The 26,159-nt window shown below is 37.4% G+C and overlaps 2 protein-coding genes across 6 annotated transcripts in view; one reads left to right on the top strand and one right to left on the bottom strand.

Moving 5' to 3' along the window:
• Nucleotides 1-595: 595 nt before the first annotated feature.
• PUS7L (pseudouridine synthase 7 like) lies at nucleotides 596-12,539 on the bottom strand. 2 transcript variants are annotated; one of them, XM_064655868.1, is made up of 8 exons: nucleotides 11,250-12,539; nucleotides 10,420-10,579; nucleotides 8,644-8,839; nucleotides 7,527-7,625; nucleotides 5,833-5,914; nucleotides 4,246-4,523; nucleotides 2,357-2,410; nucleotides 596-1,773 (listed from the first exon to the last, which is right to left on the bottom strand). In XM_064655868.1, exons 1-8 carry the CDS (start codon nucleotides 12,118-12,120, stop codon nucleotides 1,450-1,452), a joined length of 2,064 nt encoding a protein of 687 aa, XP_064511938.1. In that variant the 5' UTR covers nucleotides 12,121-12,539; the 3' UTR covers nucleotides 596-1,449. The 2 variants fall into 2 exon arrangements, with proteins under 2 accessions (XP_064511938.1, XP_064511939.1); XM_064655869.1 differs by having other exon boundaries at nucleotides 10,420-10,565; nucleotides 11,250-11,399.
• IRAK4 (interleukin 1 receptor associated kinase 4) overlaps nucleotides 11,997-26,159 on the top strand; it is a 38,546-nt gene continuing 24,383 nt past the window's right edge. For 2 of the 4 annotated variants that reach the window (XR_010430811.1, XM_064655870.1), the window contains exons 1-11: nucleotides 12,682-12,801; nucleotides 13,020-13,189; nucleotides 14,220-14,365; nucleotides 14,681-14,878; nucleotides 15,629-15,789; nucleotides 16,429-16,493; nucleotides 16,745-16,859; nucleotides 18,332-18,441; nucleotides 21,358-21,541; nucleotides 22,392-22,454; nucleotides 24,030-24,188. Coding sequence is in view for 3 of the 4 variants with exons in the window: in XM_064655870.1 (XP_064511940.1) it covers nucleotides 13,029-13,189; nucleotides 14,220-14,365; nucleotides 14,681-14,878; nucleotides 15,629-15,789; nucleotides 16,429-16,493; nucleotides 16,745-16,859; nucleotides 18,332-18,441; nucleotides 21,358-21,541; nucleotides 22,392-22,454; nucleotides 24,030-24,188 (1,362 nt within the window). In the remaining variant the exon portion in view is untranslated. Of the gene's footprint in view, nucleotides 12,100-12,681; nucleotides 12,802-13,019; nucleotides 13,190-14,219; nucleotides 14,366-14,680; nucleotides 14,879-15,628; nucleotides 15,790-16,428; nucleotides 16,494-16,744; nucleotides 16,860-18,331; nucleotides 18,442-21,357; nucleotides 21,542-22,391; nucleotides 22,455-24,029; nucleotides 24,189-24,293; nucleotides 25,798-26,159 lie in introns of those variants that run through there. The other 2 variants (XM_064655871.1, XM_064655872.1) reach the window with 2 other exon arrangements.

The following is a 26,159-nucleotide window of genomic DNA, read 5'->3' as shown; positions in this document are numbered from 1 at the left end:
CCTACTAGTTGTGCCCCTGCTAACACATTCCAGGAGGCTGTTGGTCATTCTTGTTGCCAAGGCACATAGTTGGCTCATGTTCAGCTGCCCACCAGGTTCCTGGGGCCATTCCTGCAGAGCTGCTCCCCAGCCTGGGCTGCTGCATGGGTGCTTCCTTCCCACAGGCAGCACTTTGCATTTGTTCTTCCTGAATGTCGTATGGTTCCTGCTGGCCTGTTCCTTCAGCATGTCTCGGTTGCCCTGAACAGCAGCCTGATCCTCCACAATATCCATCTGATCCCTTAATTTGGTGTCACCTTCAGAATCATGAAGGTGAACTCCATTCCCTTGTCCAGGCCACTGACAAAGACATTAAACAGGACGGGGCCCAGAAGATATCCCAGTGACACTCACTCCAGGTAGAGGATGACCTGCTAATCACTACTCCCTGAACCTCTTCATCCACTTTTTTACCCATGTGGTTGTCCACCCATCCAAACCAATATGTACTAACTTGGTTTCACAATGTAAATATTGTGGGACACTGCCGAACACCTTGCTAAAGTCAAGGTAAATTATGGGGTTTTTGTTCTCACCTCTTTCACAAATCCACTCATTTTTATCACAGTTAACGGCCTTTTATTTTTAATCAAGAAAGAAAAGCTTTTTTATCCCACAGTTGGTTCAATTAATATTTTTTGTGCTACCATAATGCTTCACAGTAACAGGAATAGACTCTTTATCCTGTAAACAATATAACATAGTTTTGGTTTTATTATTACTGGTTTTTCAGTGATGTTAAGTACTCACCTCATCTTGAGGAGCTTACTGGAAAAGGCATTAACAACTATGCACTACTTAATCCTGGAATCCTTAATATTGACTTAAGTTGGGAAATTCATTGAATGCCTGATAAAGCAACAGATGACTTGTCACTGTTGACTAAGGACTTTTACCTTTTAACATTAAGTGCCTAAATAAAATGAAAATACAATATATTTAGCGAACCTCAGTACAATAACTTTTCAGTTAGATACCTGTAGGCTGCAAACTTCTAACATTATTGCTTGAACAGCATTTAGTATAAAACATTAAAGAAAAATACTATGAAAAACAAGATACATTTGTTTGCTGCAAATACTTTTCCAGGATTTAACTCTGCAAGTCAGATATCTATGCAAAGAGGAAATTCATGCTAGCTGCCCATGGTTTCTTTAAGTTCTATTAGACCTGCCTGATATAACATACAGCTTTACTCCAATGCTTTCAAGGCTTTGCATTTAGAGTTTGGATAGTTTTTTGAGTATTCCAAAGGATTTGCGTGAGTTTTTTTCCTAATCTGTATGAATCTCAAACTACAATTTTTTCCTGTTCATGATTTGAACCTGTTATTCTCCCTTATGTTCTTGGCATTACACATAAAATATAAACATTGTACAATATTCCTGCAATCTTTCATTAAGTGGAATCTTAAAAGTCACATTTCATTATTTCTCTCAGACAGACCGTTGCATAACATGAAGGATCAAGGTCAAATGATATGTGAAGAGAGACTTTTAAATCATTCAGATGGCTGTCCTCAATTTTGATCCCTTTTTCACCACCTTCCAAAAAATATGACAGATTCTGAACATTTTTCAAAATGAGTCGGTAGCATCCAGGTATATTCAGCTGTAATGGTGACACTCTGAATTTGCACATTTCCAGTTCATCCTTAGAAAGTCTTTCATGGTACCACTCTCCAACTTTATTACTGGGATACTTGATACTATGGCCCACCATTGGAAGAACCACCTTCAAAGAAAAAAACCAAAACAAACATATTTGAAGTAACATCCATTCTTCTTTAAATACATGTAATAACAATTTCAAATGTTTTTAAACCTTGTGTTTTAGGGCCTGAAATAGTAAACCAGAGCGCTGCAGGTATCTCAAATGCAGTTAATGCAGAAAAAATAATCAATGTATCAGGATTCCTAAAACAAACTAGGAATATATTAAAAATAATTTCCTTGTTTGTTGGGAAAGATACAGCAATAAAGACATTCAGCTGCCATGTAAGACTACGAAAGTACGCACTCTGAAACCTTCAAAAATTAGAACATCAACTATTTTTGAAAGTTTTTGCCAGCAGACTGAAATTTTTTTCAAAGTATTCAGCTTCATGATAAATATTGCCATACTGCAAATGACACGGTACTTATTTCCATTACAAAGTAAATTTGTTATGAGAGTGGAGATTAGTTTACGTGTGTTTTCTTTAATATGCATTCTGGCAGGGAAGAAGAATACATCAGTTAAATTAATCACATTTTATTTAAAACAAAACATTTTAATCAAATAAAGAGATAACTCAGAATTTTTCATACAGACTTACCTGGTATATAGAATACTTTCTAGCTGACTCTTCTGAAGCAGTGACTACATGAACCTGACAAGACATTTAAGAAGTTAAGAAAAAAGCACCCACTTTTTAAAAAGTAAAAACATATACTTGTTTTTTAGCAATTATACATTGTACTCCCAAACTTGTAAAGGATTCTAAGGTTATTTGACTGCTACATTGAGTTATTTGACAATAAACTCTTTCAGGTATGGAAAAAATCTTAGGATAAGCTTAATATAATCAGTTTACTGATAGATGGTAATTGCATTAAATATTTACTGATGCTAGCTACCACTAATATTCTTTGAGTCTGAAGTTAACTAAGTCAATGCAACTCCTTTTGCAGCAGCAAAAGCAAAAATACGAAGAAAAACATTCTATATTAAATAGGAATATATCTACATAAAACTCAGTAACTCAACACTGAATTTGATACCTCTGCTTTTAATTTCATTTGATCTACTCTTTTATTAACATTCATTCTCAAAAATATTGTTAAAGAAAAATCTCAGTGGAAACAGAAGCCACTCCATAGGGACTGGAGGTTATCTTCCAAGTGCTCTTGCCTTCAAATTTGTAAGAGGTTCACCCAAAAGAAATTATTACATTCTGCCTATTCACACACCTGCTAATTCTCCAGTAAAACAGTGCACAGTTCTATGATTTATCTGATGATCAGGAGGAAGATATAATCACAGAATCATCAAAGTTGGAAAAGACTGAGTCTAGCTGTAAACCCAAGCACCACCAAGTCCACAGCGAAAGCTTCATCACATACCTCCAAAGATGGTGTCTCAACCACTTCCCTGTGCAGCCTTTCCAGTGCTTGATAAGCCTTTTGGTGAAGAATTTTTCCTAATACCCAATCTAAACTTCTCTGTCACAACTTGAGGCCATTTCCTCTTGTCCTATCAGTTGCTACTTGGGAGAAGAGACCCAACTGCTTTCATAGTAAGAAAAAGGTATGCCAGCCCTAAGAGATGGCTTCAAAATGGACTTCAGCATGCCAAAACCTGGGACCAGACACTCCAGTGCTGGATTCTGCTCATTGGCTCACCCACAGCTCCATGCACAGCTTCCAGGCTGTGTTGTGGGCAAGCAGAAGCACTTCCTGGCCCCTTACTACTTTCCCAAAAAGACTGCTACATTTTCTACATAGAATAGCTGCTAATAGTTTAGACCCACTATCAGTGAAATTGTGCTAACCATGCTTTGCCTTTTTAGTTGCAACGAGATTACCAGTTCAATCAATCTGAGGCCACCTTTCACCACTGGTTTACACTCAGCAATATATATAATGGGAAAGCCTGAGCTGGGAGCGAGACTCAGATCTGCACTGACTGGTAACACAGGCACACCCAGAGTCCACTCTGAAGGGTTTCCCCAGTTAGATCCTAAGAAGAGCATAAATTTTCACATGTATCAATTCTGACATTCTGTTCCTTCTTCCCTCTTGAATAAAATGAACAGCCAAAACAGATAAAACCTAATATATGTCTAGCTCCTATGTCTGTTTATGGTACAACAAAAAAAGCTACATTATGTTTTTCAACGTTTTCACTAATATTAAATATTTTAATGAATGAACCAAAATAAAGGCATTAGCATATGTCTGAGTATGCATTCAAGTGTATTAAGTTGGTTGGGGTTTTTTGGTTTTGTTTTGTCTGTGGGGTTTTTTGGTTGTGTTTTTGTTTGTTTGTTTGTTTTGGTTTGTTTTGGTTTGTTTTGGTTTGTTTTGGTTTGTTGGTTTGGGTTTTTTTGTTGTTTTTTGTTTGTTTTTTGTTTGGTTGTTTGTTTGTTTGTTTTGGTTGGTTGGTTGATTCTTGTTTGTTTGTTTCTTTCTTTGTTTTACAAGAAACTACTTTGGGAAGACTCACCTTGTCATTTAGGGAAATGCTTTCATCATTTTCTTCTGAGAGGACAAGATCACCCTCAACTGCTTTTAAGCCATAAATCTTCAGTCTATACGATGCTGCTTCATTCCAAATTTTACTGCAATAAGCGTGGACATAGAATATGCGCAAGGAATGAGGAATGTTGAGCCATCCTTTGGTACAGCCTTCATGATTTACACCATAGCGATTTAAAGCTCGTAGCAACATCTTCTCTCTTACTTTAAATTCTGGCAGCATCACGAGCGTGCCCTTTGCATCTTCTGATATAAACAAAAATAACCATGTAAGTAATCCCTGATTTTTCAAATATTACCTGAGAGAAAAAAATACACTTAAGAAGATGAAATAATCAAGTAGGGAAAAACGTATCAGTCTAACCTCTTTAAGCCATTAGGTTATTATTTCCTTTCCTTCCACATGCCATGTTAGACAAACTTCATCTAATATGGCTATCAACAGTCCCATGAATTTTATTATTTCATGCAGTATAAATTAAAATAGCTGTCATTCAGTTATTCAGTCTAGTTTGCCTTTTTTTTTTAGAAACTTATTTCATCACTCCTAAGGTTTTTTTTAGATCAGGTAACAAAGTAAAAACTAAGCTATAAAAGAACATTAAACCACTACTTTGCATCATGTCTTTATTTTAAAGGCAAAAATTACATTGGCCACTGGGAAGTCTGAGCCTCAACCAAGATGAAAATACATTTAATCAGATTCGTACTAAATTATTCCAATGTTGTATATATAAAATGTTATGGTTTACATATTTTCTCATTGCAAGTGATTACCTGATGAGGCCTTTTGCATAGCCTTTTACCTTTTGCTTTCAGGAAAAGGCAAGCAGCTGCTTTCAGGGTCCACATCAATGTCTTTCCATGCATCATACATCAATGTACAAAAAAGAATGATTCGTCTTATATTTTCTTGTGAAATTAAACATATCTGTGTCATTTGAAGCTATATATCATAGTTGTTCTATCAATCTACAGATAGATAGGTAAGCAGGCTTATAGATGTGGGATATTTGAAAAGAAAAAATATATTTGAAGTTGAGAGCAACTCCAAATTTTTAGTTTTGGACAGAAAGTTCAGGTGAATGACAAAAGCAATAAATATGGCAAACAGAGCACTTAGCATACTTCTGCTTTTGATGTATTTTATTGATTTTAGGTCAAGATAGAAAGAGAGTAGATGTGTTAAGTGCTGAGTATTAGTTGGGTAGCACATTTCTGTATACTTCTCTTATAGGGAGGATAAGTTTATAGTCCAAAAGCAGACAGATGGAAGGAGGCCAAAAACGCTCTGATAAAATGATCTTAGTCTTTTCCAGCATTGTGATATACAGCGTTTGCTTCTATACTGTCTTGCACCTGAAGTACATTAATTTTCCACTATTTTGCACATTTAGGGCCTCATTCTCATCTAATTCTTAAGTGTGCAACTCTACAGAGTTCCACAGAATAAAGTATAAGTGGCATAAAGCAGTGGGAAAATAAAAAGTATCTCCCTGTGCAGCAACACCTTACTCTCTCACAATAAATATGTGGACAAATTAACTGGACATACCAGTTTGAAGAAAGTATCTTTTTGCATTGTTTACAGGATCATCAGTATCCTCAGGTGTGAAGAACAACTTCACAGCTTCCACCTTAAAAGAAGAATATTAAAAATTTATATTTTTTTGCAGTTAAACATAACTATTTGTCAACTATACAGACAATCATGCATCCAGTTCTGTCTTAATATATTCTGCAAGGTCTCAAAGTTGTATCAGTTCTTTAAGGGCAAAGTCGAATTCTCCCTTTCACAGAAAATGCCATGAACCGCAGATCAATGTGTTGTGTCCTTTCTCAAATTAAAGGCAAGTTTTAGTCATCAAGAAGACACAAGACAGTTTTCAAAGCTCTGTGAAAAATCAGTCACTCTTCTTCATCATCCAGTTAAAAGTTCTCCACTTTAAATTGTCGTCCTTCTATCCTGAACAGGAAGGGCCCTTCTTTCCCTCCTGCATGCTTCATGCAAAATTTAGACTGAACATTTTCCACAGTCTCATACAGAGGGACAATCATCTTTCTTTTTTTTTTTCTCCTTTTTTTTAAATACTGATCTATATCAGGTTAGATGACACTGTGACAAGGAAAACACTACAGTAATCTCTGCTACTTGCAACATCAGTGGAGCCACTCAATTTGCTTACACTTACACTGACCTGTTACATCTCGTTCTTGTCCTCCTCCATATTGGACTGTGCAAACACATAGTGGCACATTTTTAATATAAGTAGTAGTTCCTACCTGTTTTAAATTAAAGTAACTGAGTTAAGACTAGAGATTTAAAACATTACTACCCAGGGACTGACACCTGGTACCAACGGCCAGCATACCAGAATTCAAAATGTCAGATACATCAACACTAACTTTCATTGACTGCCCTCAAATCTTGATTCTTATATTTGGAAGATAAGTTTTCCTGACTTTTCTTAGAATCAAAACAAGATTAGAAGAACAGGATACTCAGGTATCCTTTTGACTTTGTAGTGTGCGGTTCGTCTTTAGATCTGTGCCAAGTACTGTATCATATACATTGAAAAGTACATTTATCTTATGAATTATTACTTAAGAAATAAGCTCTCCTTAGCTTACATCACTCAGAACTGAGTTTGGGAAAGTAGCCAAGGAATAATGGAAAGCAGAAATCTTTTCTATATAGCAGATAAATTACCATAGTATTGAAAAAGCAAATTGTTTCTTATGAACCCATGTGACTTTTTTAAGAAGTAAACAGATCCCAAGCAGGATAAAGAGGTCCAGCTCAAAGTTAGGAGGCAATCAGAACCATCAATAAACACTGTATAAAGACTGCTTCATTTCAGTATTGAAACCCTGTATGGAATGCAACCACTTTCCTGCCAAGTGGCATGAAGACAATCCTACTCACGTTCCAATCACAGACAGAAAAATCACTTCCTGAACTATTTAAATCTGCACCTGCTGTTTAGAAACAGCAGGTTTTTACCTGATTTTACCACTGATGTATACTTAGGTTAGTAATAAATCCTGAAACCATAAAGATTATTTATTTCAGTATGAAGATCTTCATGCTTACGTTATCAAAACTGATCTGGCACTTGCTTCCAGCACACAGGTGAGTTTATATCACAAATGAAATTGTTCACTGGGAAGGACAACTCTAGCCCTAGACATTGCAACTAATGTGAAATTGTCTTGACAGTAACTATTTAAATTACAAAATGGAAGTACCATTTTTCCACTCAGTAAAGCCAATCCTATTTGATCTGTCTGAACAATTTGTCCTTGTCCAAACCGCTGAGGTCCGTAGTAATTTACAAAACCTTTTGTCTAGAATGGTAAAGAATAAATATGTTAAAAGCATGAAAGTATCAGGTACCATTAGTATCACTATGCATACAACACACACATCTATATTTATATCCCAAATGCATACAAACAGGGTTTTTTAATCAGAAATAATACATAACGAAAACATTACTCATGATTCATTACAATATTTTGGAACTTAATTTAGAAACATCTAAAAAGACAATCAAGTTCTACTGTTGTCTTCGCATCATTAAAAAAACTCAGTTAAGTGAAACAATATTATTTCTATATAGTTAATTATAATAAATACAACTACAGGTCAAGTTAAAGTAATCGAGCTTTTTATATGCATTGGATTACAAAATCGCTACTCAGGCAAATGCAGCATAGCACAGGCAATGAACAGTAAACACTGCTGTAAAAAACACCTACAGTTTTTCCTTTCCATTATTTACTTTTATTTTTCTTAGTGGTTTAAGAATGTCTGACGATGGAGTTTTCTTCAGGGACTAAGGATAACAGAATCAAAATCCATTGATTTTCAAGGGATCTTCTTTCTCTGATATGGGCATTTTATGTGTGTTCATGCCATGAAAGGTCTTCACCCAAGCAGACCGTGCATGTTCCTCACACGACCAAAGAAGGCAACCAGTTGACATATGTATTGTGTATATGAGTAACTATATTCTTTCCCCCTTCAAATCCTGCAGTGAAACTCATCACTTAAGCCTCAGGTCTGTGCAGCAATGGCTCATATATCCATACTCATTTGCTACTGAATTCCCCATGTCTTTTGCTGCACCACTCTGCAGTCTGTAGTCCATAACACAATGAGTTCACCTGTGGTCCCCTCTTGGAAGGCAGTTTTACTTCTGATTCCATAAATAATGCAGGAATGACATAAAACCACAAGAAGCATCAAAATTAGGAAATATTGCCATTATTGTGCTATTACAAGCATTTTCCTTAAAAGCATTTTTTTTAACAGCAAAGAATTAAAACTGTTCATTATTTGCAACCACGAGGCTTTTCTTACCTCAACATTTTCCATTGCTTCAGATATTCTTTTTTTTAAATCTGCAGAAGGGTCATGACTGTGCTTTTGGAGATCTCTCACAATTATGTCAAAGTGATTGCCTTTCAGCTGACCGAGCCTGAGGTGCTGGTACGTTGAACGTATGTTGTATATTCTCATGCCCTTTTTTTCCATTTTGTTTCCAATTTCTTTCAGCCTACATAAATAAGTGGGAGAAATTACAAACAATCCTCTACTAAAGCTATCCAACTTGTAATAAATATCTTCTTCACCTTTGCATTAGAATTAAAAAGCTCCTAAAAAATAAAATGGGATGTAAAACAGACTATTATGAGAAAACCAAACCAAATACAGAGATGGAAGTCTTAAAATTTAGTTATAATCCAGAAATACTTTTTAAATGTTTGCATCATTTGCACTTATATGATGTTGACATATATGGGAATGAAGCAATTCATTGAACTTTCTCGAGGTAACTAACCTGAATTTTTAACTTTTTGTTTTTGAAAAACAAGTCATTTATTTACTTTTCAGTTCTAAAAACCTTATTCTCATATAAAAAAACAAAACAAACAAAAACCCCTCCAATACATAATTTCCCTGCACATTGATTCTCTGATGTGCTCGCATATGCTTGTAATTGGAAACACAGCTGACAGTTCGAGTATGTGCCCTTTAAAATATCCAATCAACTTCTTTGTTCTTATGTGTAAAAAAGAGTAATCCAAATTAAAGGAAACTTTCAGCATAAAATCTTACATTCTAAGCAGTATTTTAATAACTTTATAAATTGTTTATTTATAAAATTGATTTATTTCTTCTGTTGCAGTAGTGGTTTGAATGCATTTACCTATTTTGCTTCATCATTTAAGCACTAATGCAAAGTTTTGCTAATTATCTCTTGGACAATTGGCCCTACAGCCCAGTTTGCAGTGGAATTTTACCACTGATGTATACTTAGGTTAGTAATAAATCCTGAAACCATAAATTCCATTTTTCTTCATTCCTAAAGTGCACTTTGTTGCTATGAACAAAGCCCACTAGAAAGTTAAAGCTGAGGAAGAAATAAGTTATGGTTTTGACTCAAGAATTTTATTTCTGTTACTATGGCAAACTTAATATATATTTTTTTACTCACTCATTTGGCTACAAAAAGTAACAAAAATGAGGAATGGAAAGGCACATATTGTATTACTAACACATTGTTCAGAATGTATTTCCTTCCCTCAGGTTTGGTGATATCTTCTTTATTTAGTCCTATGTTTCTAAACTGGACAATATGGCAGAAGTTGATACTTAACACTCAAAGACAGCATCTGTCCAAAGTACATTTGTAATGATTTACTTTAGTTTTGTAGCACTATAATGCATTTAAGCTGTTGTCTGGGGATTACAAGACAATACTTTGACAGTATGTGGAAACCTGTTGCATCCTGTAGCATAGGCTTCTTCTCAGTTCCAGGTAGTATTTCAGAAATTTTAAAGTGGATCCCATGAGCATGAATTGCAAGAATACTGTCCCAGACAACACAGTATATTTTCATTACAAAAAATACAGAGAAAGGCAACACTTTTCTCCAAGTTCCCCACTGGGGGACTTCACTGCTAAGCTGCATATTCCCTAAAGCCACAAAATATTAAAGCCATTTCCACTGTCCTCCAATACAGGCAAAGGGAACACACATCAGTAAAAACATTTCAAAACATTGCACCAGATTGATACTTATTAACATATAAAATTATGTGCTAAACTGAATGCACTCAGATTTGAAGTACCTCTCAGGAGTCACCTTCTTCACAACCATAGGTTGGAAAGTGATAGCCTTCTTATCTTTGATGCCAGTGTAACTGAAGTCTGAAGGAAGAACATCGAGTTCTGCTGCCAACAAGCCAATTGCTTCTAGTGTTTCTAGATTTTCTTTCTGAAGGGTGAAAGCTGAAACAATCATCTCAAAATTACTAGGAATTTGCACTTCTAAATCATACAGGTGTTCTGTCATGACAGATGGGCAGGTTCTTCCCCTCAAACTGTAATAGCATGGAAACTGTAAAGAAATAGTCCTCCCGCCCCACAAAAATAAAGGAAACGGGACTTTTTCAGAACAGAAAGAAAGAAGACACAGTACACAGAACTTAGAACAACCAGAAAACCCTGCTGCCTTTAAAAACAGTACCTGAGTAAATGCAACACAATTCAAAAGACATGCATTGATGTATTTCTAGAAACATTCTCTAAATCAGAAACCAACTGCTTGTAGGAATGAGATCATATATCATATTTGACCTAACTTGTCCAACATCTAGATACACCTCCTAACATCACCCAATTACTTTCAAGGGAAAGTTAACACACTGAGAATACCACAGTTAGTGCTACAACCAAAAGAACTGTAACCATTATCACAGAACAGTTCATTTAAAATCACTGCAGTAACTTGTTTCATCCATGTCATTCTCCAGTAACGTAACTACACTACATTGATAATGATTTATTTCAGAATAAACAATGAGTCAATCGGGCCTACACATCATAGAAGAATGATTCAGTTTGTCTTATTACAGAACAGTATAATACCTGCCATCTTCAGTAAAAATGTAGTATTTACCTGTATAAACATCTTGTTTTTCCTGTGAACCACCAGCAGACCTTTTTCTGGACCCACATTTTTCTCGAAACCGTACCGTTATTGACATATTTGGCTGATCATTGACATCTGTCACAGTAAAAGACTTTGTTTCTAAAAGTTTTCCGAATTTTCTATTGAGAAAATGGTGAACTACTTTTCTGTGCTCTTTGTTTCCATCAGGCTCAAAAGAAAACGTCGAATTTTCTAGCTTTGCATCTAAAAATTTAAAGAAATCACTTGTTTCCTTTTCGGTCACTAACTGACAAAGTTCTCTGTAATCAGCATTTCCTCTTACAATCATTTCATTGTCTTTTGTAACAGTGACTAAAAAGGGGAATGTCTGCCTAACAGCACTGTGTAAATCAGCCCGACTTTTCTTGTCCAACCTGGGTCCTAGCGAGAGCTCCCTAGTGCCAGCACTCGGATTATTTTCCAAGCCCCACGCTTCCTTCAGATCGCAAGCAAACTTATTGAGCAGTTCGCTCATGGGTTTGCCGAGTAAGGACTCCAGTTTGGCTTCCTCGAGGCCGGATTTCGGCTCAGGTGCTCCCTCACGCTGTTTCTCGCCAGAGAATGCAGCACAGCCGCCCCCTGCCCGGCCCGGGTCGCGCTCCGGGGTCCCGGGCGCAGCCCCCCGGGGACACAGGGGGGCACCCGGGCCGGGGGCCTCCGCTCTTCGCTGTTTGGGCTGGGGGGAGCACGGGGCGCTTTGCTCCGGCAGTTCAGCCCCGCTGTCCCCAAGGAAGCGTTCGGGCACCTCTATTTCTGTCACTACGAAGTCGGCGGGGGAGTTTTTGATGGTGCCGCGGAAGCCGGTGTGTTCGGTCAGGTAACTGAAGGAGGGCAGCATGGCCGGGCCTGCCCTGCCCCCGGCCGGGCACGCCGCGACTGCAACGGGAGCGGATGGGAAACGGGGAGGGAGGAGGGCGGATAGTAACAACTGCTACAGGAAAGGATGCTGAGAGGCTGGGAGGGAGGGAGGAGAGTAGGCAGGCAGGGATAGTGGCCGGGAGACAGGCCAGGAGGCAGGGATGGAGGCCGGGAGGCAGGACGGAGGTAGGGATAATGGCCTGGAGGCAGGAATGGGGTTAGGGACGGAAGCCGGGATGGAGGCCGGACGGAGGTAGGGACAGGGGCCGGGAAGCAGGGATGGGGTCAGGGATGGAGGCCAGGAGGCAGGACGGGCGGGCAGCGGCTCCGCGAGCCTCCGGTAGGGCCGCCAGGGGGCGCCACAACTTCCCCCCAAGGTAAAACGGTCCCAAGGACGTTACCAACTCACACAGGTCCGGGGGGAAAGAGATGAAAGGAAGGAACCCCCCTCCCTGCTGCCGGATGTGGTGCGCGCCGAGGGGCGGGGCATCCCGAACAGCCTATGGGGAGGCGGCGTGGGAACAGAGCGCTTCCGCGTTCCCCTCACTGCGCCGGTGACGCCAGCGCGGCCGGGGGATGGCACCGCCCTCTTAAAGAGGAAGCGGTGCCGGGGCGCGCCCGGGTGGGGTGTGGGCGCCGCTGCCGGGAACCGACGGGGGCGGTGAGGGGACTCCAGGGGGCTCCTGCCGCCGGTTGCGGGGCGGAGGGGGCTCCTGCCTACTGGGAATGGTGGGCGGGAGCCGCGTCGCGGGGAGTGGCCGCGGGCGGGCGGGAGGCGACTGTGAAGGCGTGAGGACGGGCCGGGGGCCGGGGCCGGGCGTTGTCGGGCGGGCGGGGGTGTGGCACCTCGACAGGTGACGGCGCCACTCGTGTCCCCAGGAGCTGAGGATGGGCGAGCCCGTGACAGCTTCTACACTCGTCCGCTGCCTGAGCTACGGGCTCGTGAGGCGGCTGGCGGACTACATCGACCCGCAGGAGGGCTGGAGGAGGCTCGCCATGGATATAACAAATCCGTCCGGTGAAGGCAGATACAGCCAGATGCATATAAGGTCCTACGTAAAAGTCATGTAACATAACCTCGTGTGTTACCTGTTTAACATAACTGCCTTGTCCATCCCGTACCGGTGTCCGTCCTGTTTTCCATCCCATTACTGTAACTTGCTGTAATTTGTGTGCTATAAAGGTAAGGTACAGTGCCGTTTCCTGAGGGAACTCAAGGTAATTACTCCTAATTGTTCTGTAGCTCAGTTTTTAGACAAGCCCAAGAAAAATTGACGAAGGAAATTAGCCTTAATTACAGCCACAGACATGTATTTTTAGCAATACAGCACTGGCTGTGTAACTGTATCCTACAGACCAGTAAAGATTGACCTCATTGTGCCCAAGAGACTACCAGGCTATAACTCTCAATTCACAGTTCCCAAGAAAATGTCCAACAAATGTTAGTAGACAGGCCTAGGGCTGTCTACAAGTTTAATTAAGAAGTAATGCCTGCAGTATTTTATGAACACCTTGTTACTTGAAGGGCTTGTGGAAGGAATCCCAAAGCTGTTTCAGAGATTGTGAGGTTTTAAATACTGTATCTATTGTTTTGGGTTTCCAGTCTTTTCTAGTGATGTTAGCATTAAATCTTTGTTTGTCTTTCTATAATAGTAGTAAATCAGTCAGAATACTAGATCTCAATTTCTGCTTAATGCCCATCTCAAAACATTCAAAATGGAGTGTGAATGCCAAATGGAAGAAAACACTGAATTATTTTTCCATTTGATCTGGCTCTGATTTACCCACTGTCTCTTGCTGACATTCTCTTGTCTGTTAGTCCCATGTGCCACTATATTATGTGTCCCGGACAAAGATGCTAAACCCACATATACATGCTTTTGCCTTAGTTTTTCCCATATTTTGTAATATTTTCCCCTGTTTTTGAATGTTTTTATGGCTTTTAGCTGCTTTTTTAGAAGATTAGTGAATTTGTACAGTACATTCAGAATTGTTTTTTATGTGGGGTTTGGTTTGGGTTTGTGACCTTTCTTCAGGTCACTTTTTTTTTTTAACGTTGGTCTTAATTTATCTTTTAAGGAGATTTGAGGCATTTGTACAAATGGGAAAGAGTCCTACATGTGAGTTGCTTTTTGACTGGGGAACAACAAACTGTACAGTTGCTGATCTTGTGGATCTGCTGATTAGAAATCAATTCCTAGCACCAGCAAGCCTGTTGCTTCAAGGTAACTATTACTCTTGTACATTTTTGTACTGTGTTCTCAGTTTTCTAAGATGCTAAAGAGCTTCATAGTAACTAGAAAATCAGAAAGGATTGGGTCAAAATAACCCAAAGTGGATGTACTTTCTATTACTTGTAATAACAGTTTAAATGAGTTCCAAGTTTCAGTAGGAGTGCTGAAGTTGACACAGGGTGGCAGAATATAACCTTCTCATGATGTTTACGTGTCTCCTAATTTTAAAAAATACTGGCATTAATATTACAAGGTTTTTTTCTGGTTCCTAATGTAGTTAACACTTTTTCTAAATTCCATTTTCAGAACCTGTAAGGATGCCACAAGAAGTTACATTACCTCTTTCTTCACAGGAAACCTTGCCTATACATGAGAAACAACCACCTGTACAGGAAAAAGAAGCAGCATCTATAAAGCCTGTTTTAGCTCAGGGTACTGAGAAGCAACATTCAGATCCTTCCCACTTAAGTCAAAAAACCAGCAGTTCACAGTCCAGTAACACAGGTAGGCAATTATTTTGCTAGAATTAAGTACTATTTTTTTTTTTGGTGATCTGTCCTTCATCCCATGTGAAATAAATTATAGCAAAGCATAAGAGTGATGACTCTATTCCTATTATTGTGCATTTATGGGAAACAGCATCTTTAAGCTTGCCAACAAGTCACCTAACGTGATGGAAGACTTGACTGTTAGTTACATTGCAATTTATTTTGTGCCACACATAATCCTGTTGCCCTTTTCCAATGCTTATTTTATAGACTGTTCAGCATCTTATGTTTTAAAGCTGGATTTTATATGTCAGAAATGACTAAGACTGTTGGAGAAAAGATGACTAAAGTAGGCATTTTAGGAGAGTGTATGATTGATCTATTCCTTCCTAAAGATCCACTTTTGTGTTACTGCCAGAAACATGATGTGGTCTAGGTGTATTTTTTACATCTAAGGCAGCGTGGCTCTCTCTGTGATCTGCAGCATGTTTAATTTCTATTACCTGTATTACAAGTATGAACAAGAAATAGAATCAGAAGGCTGCTACAGTGCTAGTTGTGAAGAAAATTATGCATAGCTAGTTATTTATCTGCCTTTTTTTTTTCTGGTATCTTCATCATGAATCTGGAAGTAGAGCTCCACTGTGTCAGGATTTGTGTGGTATCAAGTTTTTGTTTTAATTGAACCGAACCAGGAAACTATTCAATATACTTGTTCCTTAAGTGAAATCAGAGCTTTATGCTAAATATCAAATATGTCTTTCAGATTTCCATAATTTTTTGTTTCATGATTTGGAAAGCATTACAAATAATTTTGATGCCCGACCAGAATCATCTGGAGGTAATAAACTGGGAGAAGGCGGCTTTGGCGTTGTGTTCAAAGGCTACATCAATGGCAGAAATGTGGCTGTCAAGAAGCTCGTTGCTGTGAGTTTCCTGGGTTTTTTTTCATTTTAATGACAGTTTACTTTATAGTATAGACTTATCTTGCTTATTGTGGAAAGTGTAGAATGATATAATTCAAAAAGTGTCACCATGTTAAATATTAGTTGGATTGAGAATCTTATCCTGTAGTCCCATGAATGAGTTGGCACAGTCGTGTGGAACAATTCTCACCTTCTCTGTAGCTCCTTTTGAGTGGCTCAGGCAAGTTGTCAGGAAGAGCAGAGTGCTCTCCCTGCTGAGAAGTGGCACAAGAGAAGGGTTGCTAAGGATGTTTCCATTTCAGATTCATATAGGTAAGATTCACAAGCTAAATAGGTATTGCCATAGAATTTTAGTCTTCATAACCATTGGTTTGTGTGAATAAGTTAATCTTATAATGAGTATGCGGTGAATGGTAGGTTGGTGACTGTGCTGAAACTGGATCTATTTGTCCAATAATGCTGTGTTCCAAGGAATTAAAAGTCATGTTCTGATACTTCATTTTCGAGCTGAATAAACAGTTAACTAGTTGTTACATGTAACACATCTAAAGAAAGGTTTACAATTCCATTTTTTTTTAAATTAACAACTGTGCATTTCAATATCTCCAGTGATATTAACGTCAAAAACTTCCTTTTGTAGATGGTCGATGTTAGTATTCAGGACTTGAAGCAGCAATTTGAACAAGAAATAAACATGATGGCAAAGTGAGTACAGTCTTATACAATTTCTGTATTTCTAGGATAACTTAGTGATTTTCACGGTGAGAATGTTTCTTGTACAGCATGACTATGTTTGTTTTCAAGCATCACCACAGAAATTTGGCTGTGTGCAGTAGAGCTGAAACAAGTAATTGGGAATCAAGTTCCCTCTGCTTTGTATTTTCCTCAAATGTTCAGTGTCTTTCAGAACATATATGAACAGATTTTTTTATTTTTTTTTTTATCCTTTGCTTTAGGTGTCAGCATGAAAATCTAGTAGAATTACTTGGTTTCTCAAGTGATGGTGCTCAGCCTTGTTTGGTGTATGAATACATGCCCAATGGTTCATTGCTTGACAGACTTGCTTGTCTGGTAAGTAAAATCTTTTCTAGCTTCCAACTGTCCTTCTTTGCTAAAGTATAAGTATCTGTGGAATGTCTCTGAAACAGTACTGAATTGTAATGGCCAGATGATGTTTTGCTACTTGCTCTTGTGTTTTAGAAGAAAATATGATAACAAGTATTCTTCCAATAACATTTTATTCAAATGATTTCGATAGATTAAAATCAAATCAGTCTGATAATACAATGTCATGTACCAGTACCTGAAGCGGCACAGGCGGTTGGACTTGCTGTGCCTGTGTGAAGCAGTGCAAAGGGTGCTGCAGTACTGTTCACAGTTCTAATGTTGGCATGTTCTCCACTAGTTCTTGAGATTCTGGATTGTGAAATTGCCCTTTGTTCATTGTCATAATGATAGTGGTTATAACACAGTGCTCATAGTTTACATACCTCTTTCTAAATAAATGGGAATTACATTTTTTTAAAATTATTATTTTGTGTAAATGCAGTGTTTTATTCTAATTTAATCAAATGGCATATCTTCTAGCCTTGGCTTTTAATAAATAATAAGTTGCTTTGGTTTGATAAGGCAACTCTGTCTATGAAGGACAGACAGAGTGATACCACTAGTAAGTCAGACTTAAGCTACTAGATCAGTGTCCATGTTAGTTTGTTGAAGGAGTTCAAAAACTCTGCTTTATACTAAACAGTCCTTTACAAAGAAGAGACAGATTTACAGTATAAATAAAAAAATCTAAATCAGAATCTATAAATCAGAAAGAATCTTTTTCTGATAAGGTCAAATAGGTGAGGGATGTACTTACTGAATGTTCTTGCTGATAACTTCATTTTGTGACTTCACTGGATGTGTTTTGGGGCATGGACTCTTGCTTATGTCATCTTCTTGTCTAAATTTTGAGCAGGCGAGGGAGGTGATGGAATGGTGAGATGCTGTAATCCTCTTCTCTCGGCCACTGACAAGATTAAGAAGTGGTTTTGAAATGTAGGTGTCCTCACTTCTAAGGCCTAGTTAGTGACACAAATAAAACTTAAACTCCTGAGAAGTGGTAAATCCAAAGACACTGGAAGAATGACTTCTCATTGTTAGTAGAAGCTGTGGATTGCTTTGAACTATTTGTTTTGGGTTAAAGGCTCTGGTATCAGTGCCAGAGTGAAGTGGAAGGTGTGGTAGATTCTCTGCAGGGCAGCTGATCTTGTAAGGTCGGAGTCAAATATTAACCAAGAACATTTTTTGCAACTGGTGAATTAATCTACGGCAAAATGCAGGGAAAGAACAGAATGTGACAAATGCATGTATATCTGCCCAAGTCAATTAAGAAAGGTATGCTAGTGGTATTTTTAATGATTTACTTGAAAACAACAAATCATAGCAAAAAGTCCATTTTGGGTTATGGGGGTTTTGTAAGTTTTTTGTTTTGGATTATGTGACTGCATATATATAATTTTCACTTTTTTACTTGCCTTTCTCTTTTCTTAATGAAGAATGACACTCCACCAATTTCTTGGAATACAAGATGTAAAATTGTTCAAGGTACAGCAAATGGCATCAACTTTTTGCATGAAAATAATCATATTCACAGAGATATTAAAAGGTAAAAGCTGCAGACTATTGCTGGCTGCATTTTCACTTTTTTTCTTTTTTCTTTTTTCTTTTCTTTTTTTTTCTTCCTCATTAAAGTAATTTTAGAGAGAACAAACTTTAAAAAGCATTGCTTCAGTCAAGGGCACAAATCTTTTCTGCAAGTGACATCCATCACCATAATCTTGTCTGTGCCACAAGGACATGACCAGTACAGACTTCTATAGATAATTATGAGGCTATTAGAACCATAGAGTTGTTTAGGGTGTAAAAGACCTTGCAAATCATCAAGTTCAGCCATTAACACAGCACTGCCATGTTCACCACTACACCATGTCTCTAAGTGCCACACCTACATGTCTTAAATACCTCCAGGGATGGTGATTCAACCACTTTCCTGGGCAACCTGTTCCAATGCTTGACCGCCCTTTTGTTGAAGAAATTTTTCCTAATATCCAGTCTAAATCTCCCATGGCACAACTTGAGGCCATTTTCTCTTGTCCAAATATTTGTTACTTGGCAGAAGAGACTGACCTCCACTGTGCTAAACTTCCTGTCAGGTAGCTGTAGAGTGATAAGGTCTCCCCTGAGCTTCCTTTTCTCCAGGCTAAACAACCCCAGCTCCCTTAGCCACTGGACAGCTTTCCAGCCATGAGATTTTGCATTGTAATTGTAATTTGTATTATAATTTCTAAAATGTAATGTAAATTGTAATTTGTATCGTAATCTGTTACTATCAGATAGTTGTTTGAGTGCTGCAAGAACATGCTGCTAATGAATAAGCTGCTGTTGGAAAACAATGAATTTTTAAATAGGAAATTTTTCAGATGAAAACCCACACTTTTTTTTCCTTTTCCTAGAATATTTTTTCAGTGTCAATCTCCTTTGATTTACTCCTAGTTTTTATGAAGACAGTAAAATTGCTTCAGTCAGGTTTATGAAGTTCAGAATTCTTCAATGATAATGTTCACTGTTTGTTATACTAGAATTTTTTTCTAGGGGGTATCAGAGCTCAGAAAAGGGAGCGTTTTGTTGTAGAGTTTGGTTGTGTTTTCTGGTTGGTTTTTTTGGTTGGGTTTTTTGGGGAGTTTTTTTTAGGGGGTGAAGGGGTTGTTGTCTGCTTGTTTGTTTCCGCTTTCTTGCTACAGTTCATTGTATTGGTCTTTTTAAAAATTAGTCCAAGTCTTTGAAGAAAAGCCCCAAATGCCTTACTCCTTTTGAGGGTTAAGAAGCAGCAGCTGACTGATTGGGTGTCATGGATGAATGTTTCAACAGCTTTCTGGCTTCTGGCACCTCTGCTAAATATAGGCATCTTCAGTTTTGGCACCTTGCAGCTTGTGAGTAACAAGCCTTTTCTTCAGCTGCCTCATGTATGTGCTTGCTGCATTGACAATGTTTCTTCTTTCTTCCCTGCTTAAGCCTCTGGAGAAGTGTAATGACTGGAAGGGGTGCTCTTTTTTACCCTACACTACTTCTGCTCTTCTAACTGCTGTGAGTTGATCATATTACAGAATTGGGTTTTGTTTTTTGTTTGGATTCCATTTTGCAACTTGTAGTGTGAATAGTTCAGTAAATTCGATTGATGTTATTAATAGTGCTGCCACTTACAGGTAAAACTTAAATGAAGAGACATCTAAGAAGATTAACTTCAGTCTGTATTTTGCTGTGACATGTAGAGACCACTCATAACCACACAGGCACTAGAACAGCTTCTATAGGCTAGAGGGTACATGATTGAATGGGTGTTCTCACAGTTGTTCATAGTTTTTTTTCACTTGGTTATGCCAAAGGAATAGTTCGTTTCTCTCTTGAAGCTTGACAGTTGCAGAAAAACTTGCTTCTGTTGTGCTCTTTATGATGTATCCAAAAAATGACCACTCTTGGACTTGACTCAACTTGAAAAGAAGCTCAGATTTCTTCCTTTTAGAAGCTGAGCTTTAAATATGAAACCAGTTGGTGGATGATGCCTTGACTAGTGTTTGGCCTTTTGTAGCGGTCTTATATTTAGCATTATTTACAGCAGTTCTAACACCAAGTGATCTGTTCTAACTTATAGCTGTGTTAATTTTGTTAAGGTTTGGTGAGCAAGGGGAAGTTAGAAATATAAGTTTTTAGTAAGTGTTATGTATTGTATCAGGCTATGTGGTTTTCTTACAGTTCCATTAAGGGGATCAGAAAATGAGGATTACAGAAATATTAAGTGACTTTAAAATGGTTCCAAGTGCTACAAGTTTAAAACCCAGCAGATTTATGCTGTAATTCATCCCACTGAGTATTTTATGAAAGCGTTAAGGTCTCTGAGGTGAGCCTCGTTTGTCAGGATTGGTTTTTTTTTACGGAAAGTAAAAGCTGGAGATCAAGTGGAAACACAACACATATATTATTCTAGTGGTAATAAGTGTTCTGGTTTTCTTCCAAGGCAAGAATAAGAGTATTAGTATTCCTCTGGCACATGAATTTGTAATGGTTGACATAGTATTAGATAATAGGTATAAAAAGCTGCTTTTGTTAGTTCTGAGCAGAGATTTAGACTATAAGAATCATGCTGTGATCCAGTACAAGTTGATCAGAGCTAAGTGTTCTCTATTGTCCTTCCTAAAGCCAAAACATAAGTGCAACATATTGGTTTCTTATAAGAAAGTGGGGGTTTTTATGTGTGAATGCGTGCACACACAATAAAAAATATGGATGGATCTTGGCCGTCAGTTCTTGATTTACTTAGAGAAATTGATTTTGAAATTGAGCAATTTCTAACAAAACTACTCATACATAATTTGCTATATGAATTATGTATAAATAGCTTTCAAGGCAGTCAAAATAGCAGGTTTGCATTTGGTTACTAAAGAGATATTAGTCTGTTACAAAACGTAATTATTGTACTGGTTTGGAAAATTCTCTTTTCTTTTTTTTCCCCTTCCTTCTCCCCCAGTGCAAATATCTTATTAACTGATACCTACATACCCAAAATTTCTGACTTTGGCCTTGCAAGAGCATCTGTAACATTCACACAGACAATCATGACTGAAAGAATTGTTGGAACAGCAGCCTATATGGCCCCTGAAGCTCTGCGAGGAGAGATAACACCTAAATCTGATATCTTCAGTTTTGGAGTAGTAAGTAGAATGTGGAAAGCAGTATATGACTTTTTTTTGTAAATTATAAAAGCGTACAAAATCAAGAATATGTGAAATTAAAAAATCTACTCTGGGCTATACTTCTCCTTTTCCCCAATAGATGTTTTCTTAAGATAGTGTTTCTAAACTTTGATTGTTTTAAAATCGTTTGAATGTGTTGATTTTTCTGTGTGAAAGACCAGAGTAAAATAATATTCCAAGTTGTTGCTAAATGTAGTTTGAAGTGATGTGGAACATTGTTTCTGCTTTCCTAGTATTGCACGAAAGTGTAACTCAGGCTGAAAAAGAAAATCAAGAAAATGGTTCAAAATTAATGTGTTTTACTATATTTCAGTACTAAAAGTACAATGTCCATGTGGGATTTGCCTTAGACTTGAGTACAAAAAAGACATGAACTTAATATTTGGCAGAATAATGAATCCATTACATGAATTAATGGATATCCATAAGATAATGAATCCAATAGATCTAAGAGCCTAATGACTCTTGACCACTTCCTTCATGGCATTAAGTTTCATGAGAAGATAGGCCAGACACTGTGTCTGAATAGTTTGGAAATCCTTTTGCCTTGCTTTGAAGGAACATCATATAGAGTGAGAAAAACTTGCGTTGAAATTCGTAAGCCACACTGCTAATAATGGTCATTAAAAATAAAGGTAGCAACAACAGCAACATCAATTAATTATATAGATGACTGTATCTTTGGACAAATACAGATCCTGGGAGCGTTTGTTTGAAAGTCTGAGGGTCATGCTACTTCTTGCAAATGGTATATGTGCTGAGGATTATTCTATGCTTCATTTTCTCTTCGGCTTTTTTTTTCTCCTAGGTCTTACTGGAAATAATAACGGGTCTTCCTCCAGTAGATGAAAACCGAGAGCCACAGTTACTGGTATGTTCTTTTTGCCTTCTCCTCCCCTCCTCCTGCTCCAGAATTACTTTATGTGAAATCAGTCAGTTAACAGGTTCTGAGACAATCAAATTAGTCATCAAAATATGTAGTTGTGAAAGCAGCACTTATGTCAATAATCTGTTTGTCTTAGAGGTGAGTCTGAAACTTTTATCTCTTGGCTGGTAGATCTGGTAGATTGTTCACCCCTCAAGGCTGTCATCTTCCAGTTTGATACTGGAATTGTTTGGTTTGGTACTGGTTCTTATTGTAATACCATTGTGCTTTATTAGCCTACTCTCAGATACCTTGATAATTCCTCATTCCCTGGAACATATTGAACTATTCACTTCAGTTGTTTCTTTATGGTTCTATATCAGTTTCCATTTTCTTCAATTTTACTAATAATTTGCAAATACTTTGTGTTTTTAACCCTAGTTAGTGAAGTTTGAAATGTAAGAGCTTTTTTGCAGAGTGATGGGTGGGTTGAATTTCCTCTTCTTTTTTACTACTTAGGAAACTAATGTCTCAGCTCACTCTCTTGAATTAAAAATCTTACAAGGCTCTTCATAATTTAGTCTTTTATGTAGTTTAAAATTATGTTCTGAACTCTTTAATCCAAGGTTTTCCTAAAATACTTTTTACATAAAGATTAATTTATTTACTAAGTTTGAAATAGCATTGAGGTCTGGATTCGTATGTTCCATACTGTTTGATAGCAGATCACTTTCTTCCACAGCTTTAGGAATACCTGTGTATTATTAATAGATTTTTTTTGTCTTTCTAAGCTATATCTTTTGGAGTAGCATAATAGTTATCCTGTTGAGCTTGTAAAGACCTTGGAGAACTCAGTTTTTTTGAAGCAGGCTTTTTCAGAGATAGGATCTAAAAAGGAATGTGGAGTATGATTTGACTAGTACAGTTTATCTTTGTGAAGTACTTCTGGCAGCATAAAGAGAATGGTCAGTGTAAGATCATATGGCACCCCCAGCTTTGAAAATTTTGAGGTAGTTGAATGTTGGTCAGCAATTTCAGACTGACTCATAGAGGAAGGCACGACCTCCCTCTACTCGTTGCCTCTTACTTCTTACTGTTCAAGGAAGTGCAAATGAAGTATGTGTTACTACAGATACCACATTTCAAGTGTGTTGGAACTGGAGACTTTTGGACTAAATCTGTGAGATTTAAAATTTGATTTCAGTCTACAAGTTTGCTTTTAGAATAGCTACAGCAGCCACAGAGACTAGAAACAGAAGGCATTAGAGAAAGAAGCTTTATAAAAGTGACAAAAAAAGGAAAAATTATACAAACTTAAGCTTTCATATTTGTGGGTAAACATAAATAGTTTATGTTGATCATGCTTTGCTTAAAAAACAGCCAACACTAGGAAACTGAGCCTTGAAGTGGGAAAAAATTAAATCTGTATAATGCAGCTTAAAGAAAATTGCTTTATGATGTTAATTAAAATAATGTACAATAAAATAAGTAATAAATAAAAATTTATAGTTCATTTATATTTTTTAAGGCTGTTCAGATCCTTACAATGTTATCTGCTCATTGCTTCAAACTCTCTTGTAGTTAAGTATAAAAGATGAAATTGAGGATGAGGAAGCAACTATTGAGGATTATGTTGATGAAAAGATGAGTGACTGGGATGTACCTTCAGTTCATAAAATGTATTCAATTGCTGATCGGTGTCTGAATGACAAAAAAAACAGAAGGCCAGACATTAAGATGGTATGTAGTCTTTCAGATAAGTGGCTTTTTTTGAGTGTGTGTGTTGTGTGTCCTCACGTGTGGTTACAGTATCAGTCATTTATATTTCTGTCTGTTCTCTTGCAGATCCAACAGCATCTCCAAGAGATTAAAACTTGACATGTGTTTCTTCTGATACACAAATGTTTTTGTAATGGAGTAGACACCAGTAGCAAATATTTAATTAGCAATTAATGTGGCATTATCAGCTTTTCTGCTTTCCAGAACTTTCTGGACACAAGTAAGATTGTGCTGTTGGCCTGTCCTGTTTTGGTTAACTGAGCAGCCCTTTCACATATCCTTAGCCACTGGGCCCTTCACATGAGAACTTCTTCTGTGTTAACAAATTGCATCATCTTCTCCACAGCTTTTTTAATGAACTTCCATATTGGAATCGATTTGATTCTTTTTATTTCCAAGTTTCAAGTACGTCTTCTACAAAGGGCAGACTTTGTAACAGGGCAGAATGTTTTTTTTTTTTCTGCAAATTGCTTTCTTGATCAGGTGTACTAGACGTTCTTCTACTGAAGACAAAACCATATAATAGCTATAAATGGGGCTTAGTGTTGTCTTTTTGGGAAAAGACAATAGCATTACCCATTTAGAACAAACTTCTATTTAGGATTTTAACCTGAGAGTCCATATGAGCATGAATGGTCTGGTAGTGTTAGTGTATGTGACTATATTTCAAAAAGTCTTCTCGGCATTAGTATTTAGTCAAATAAATACTGCAAGACATTTTCTAGGTGGTTTTTTGATTTCAGTGATTCCTGAGCAAAATAATAACCTTGCAGTGCAAATGTATTTGCACTTGCAAATGCTTTCTTACAGTGAACTCTGTGATGACAAACCATTCCATTTTTATTCATAGGAAGACTCTTAGCTACTTTGACTGTTTTAGGAGAGGATTGAGTATTTTAGTACTTTAGGAGAGGATTCCCCATGGATTATAAAAACAGTTGATTTCTTTTGTTAAAGTGGTTGGAATTACGCTGTTAAGACCAATTCTGCATTTTCCTTAGTCACATAATTAATCTATTTTTAATATACATATGTACACATATTAATTAAATATTAAAATACACTTCTAAAAATGTAACATGGAAAGCTTTTTAAAATAGGAACATGGACAGATCAAAGCAGACTAAAAATGGAATGAAAGTGACTAGTAAGATTCCAGATACTTTGGACCAAATATGAAAATGCTACAATTGAAATAAAAGAGTATTTTATATAAACCCATTTTGCACCTCATGGACTTTCTTGACAGCTCAGGGATAGGAAGATAGTCTGGCCTACAATTAAATTTGAAATTCCATGATTATCAAAGAGGTGACTGTATTCAGGGATATATATCTCTTTGTAAAAGCATTTGATTTCTAATGTATTTATATAATGAGATTTCTGGCTATTAACTCATTTCGTATTGCCTTTTCAAACTGATATCTTCATGTGGAAAAAGGGATCCACCCAAACTGCTTCTAGCATTATTGAGTATACATTGTAAAAAGCTGTTAACATAAATAAAAACTCTGCATTATCACTGGAGATGATTCTTTCTGCTATTAAAACTTTTGAGCCTTGGAAATAATCATCATATTCTGTTGCTTGCATTTCTGTTAATAACATTATGCTAACCTCACTTAATGGAATAAAGCTGTACAGCTCTGAACCAGGGCTTGTGGAGAAAAAAGCTGCTATAAAGGTAAATCACAGTAAAATCTGAAGGCATTTTTCAGTTTTAAACATCTCTAGCTGTTATGTGAAGGTTTCTTATTAGATCATGTCTGCTTTTACTATTCCCTGGAGCTGCAGTACCTCTGTAGTGGTGTCTCTTGAAATGTGTTTGCTGTAGTAACTCCCCCGTCAGATCTGTTCACCTCTGGTGTGGTAGAACATTTTTGTTCATGCACCAACTGTGATATTCTTAACTATTAGGAAAAGCTCAGCTAT

The sequence above is a fragment of the Pseudopipra pipra genome, chromosome 5, assembly GCF_036250125.1.
Source record: "Pseudopipra pipra isolate bDixPip1 chromosome 5, bDixPip1.hap1, whole genome shotgun sequence".
NCBI lineage: Eukaryota > Metazoa > Chordata > Aves > Passeriformes > Pipridae > Pseudopipra > Pseudopipra pipra.
Note: the sequence above shows the minus strand (reverse complement) of the source record. Positions and strands in the feature narration are given on the sequence as shown.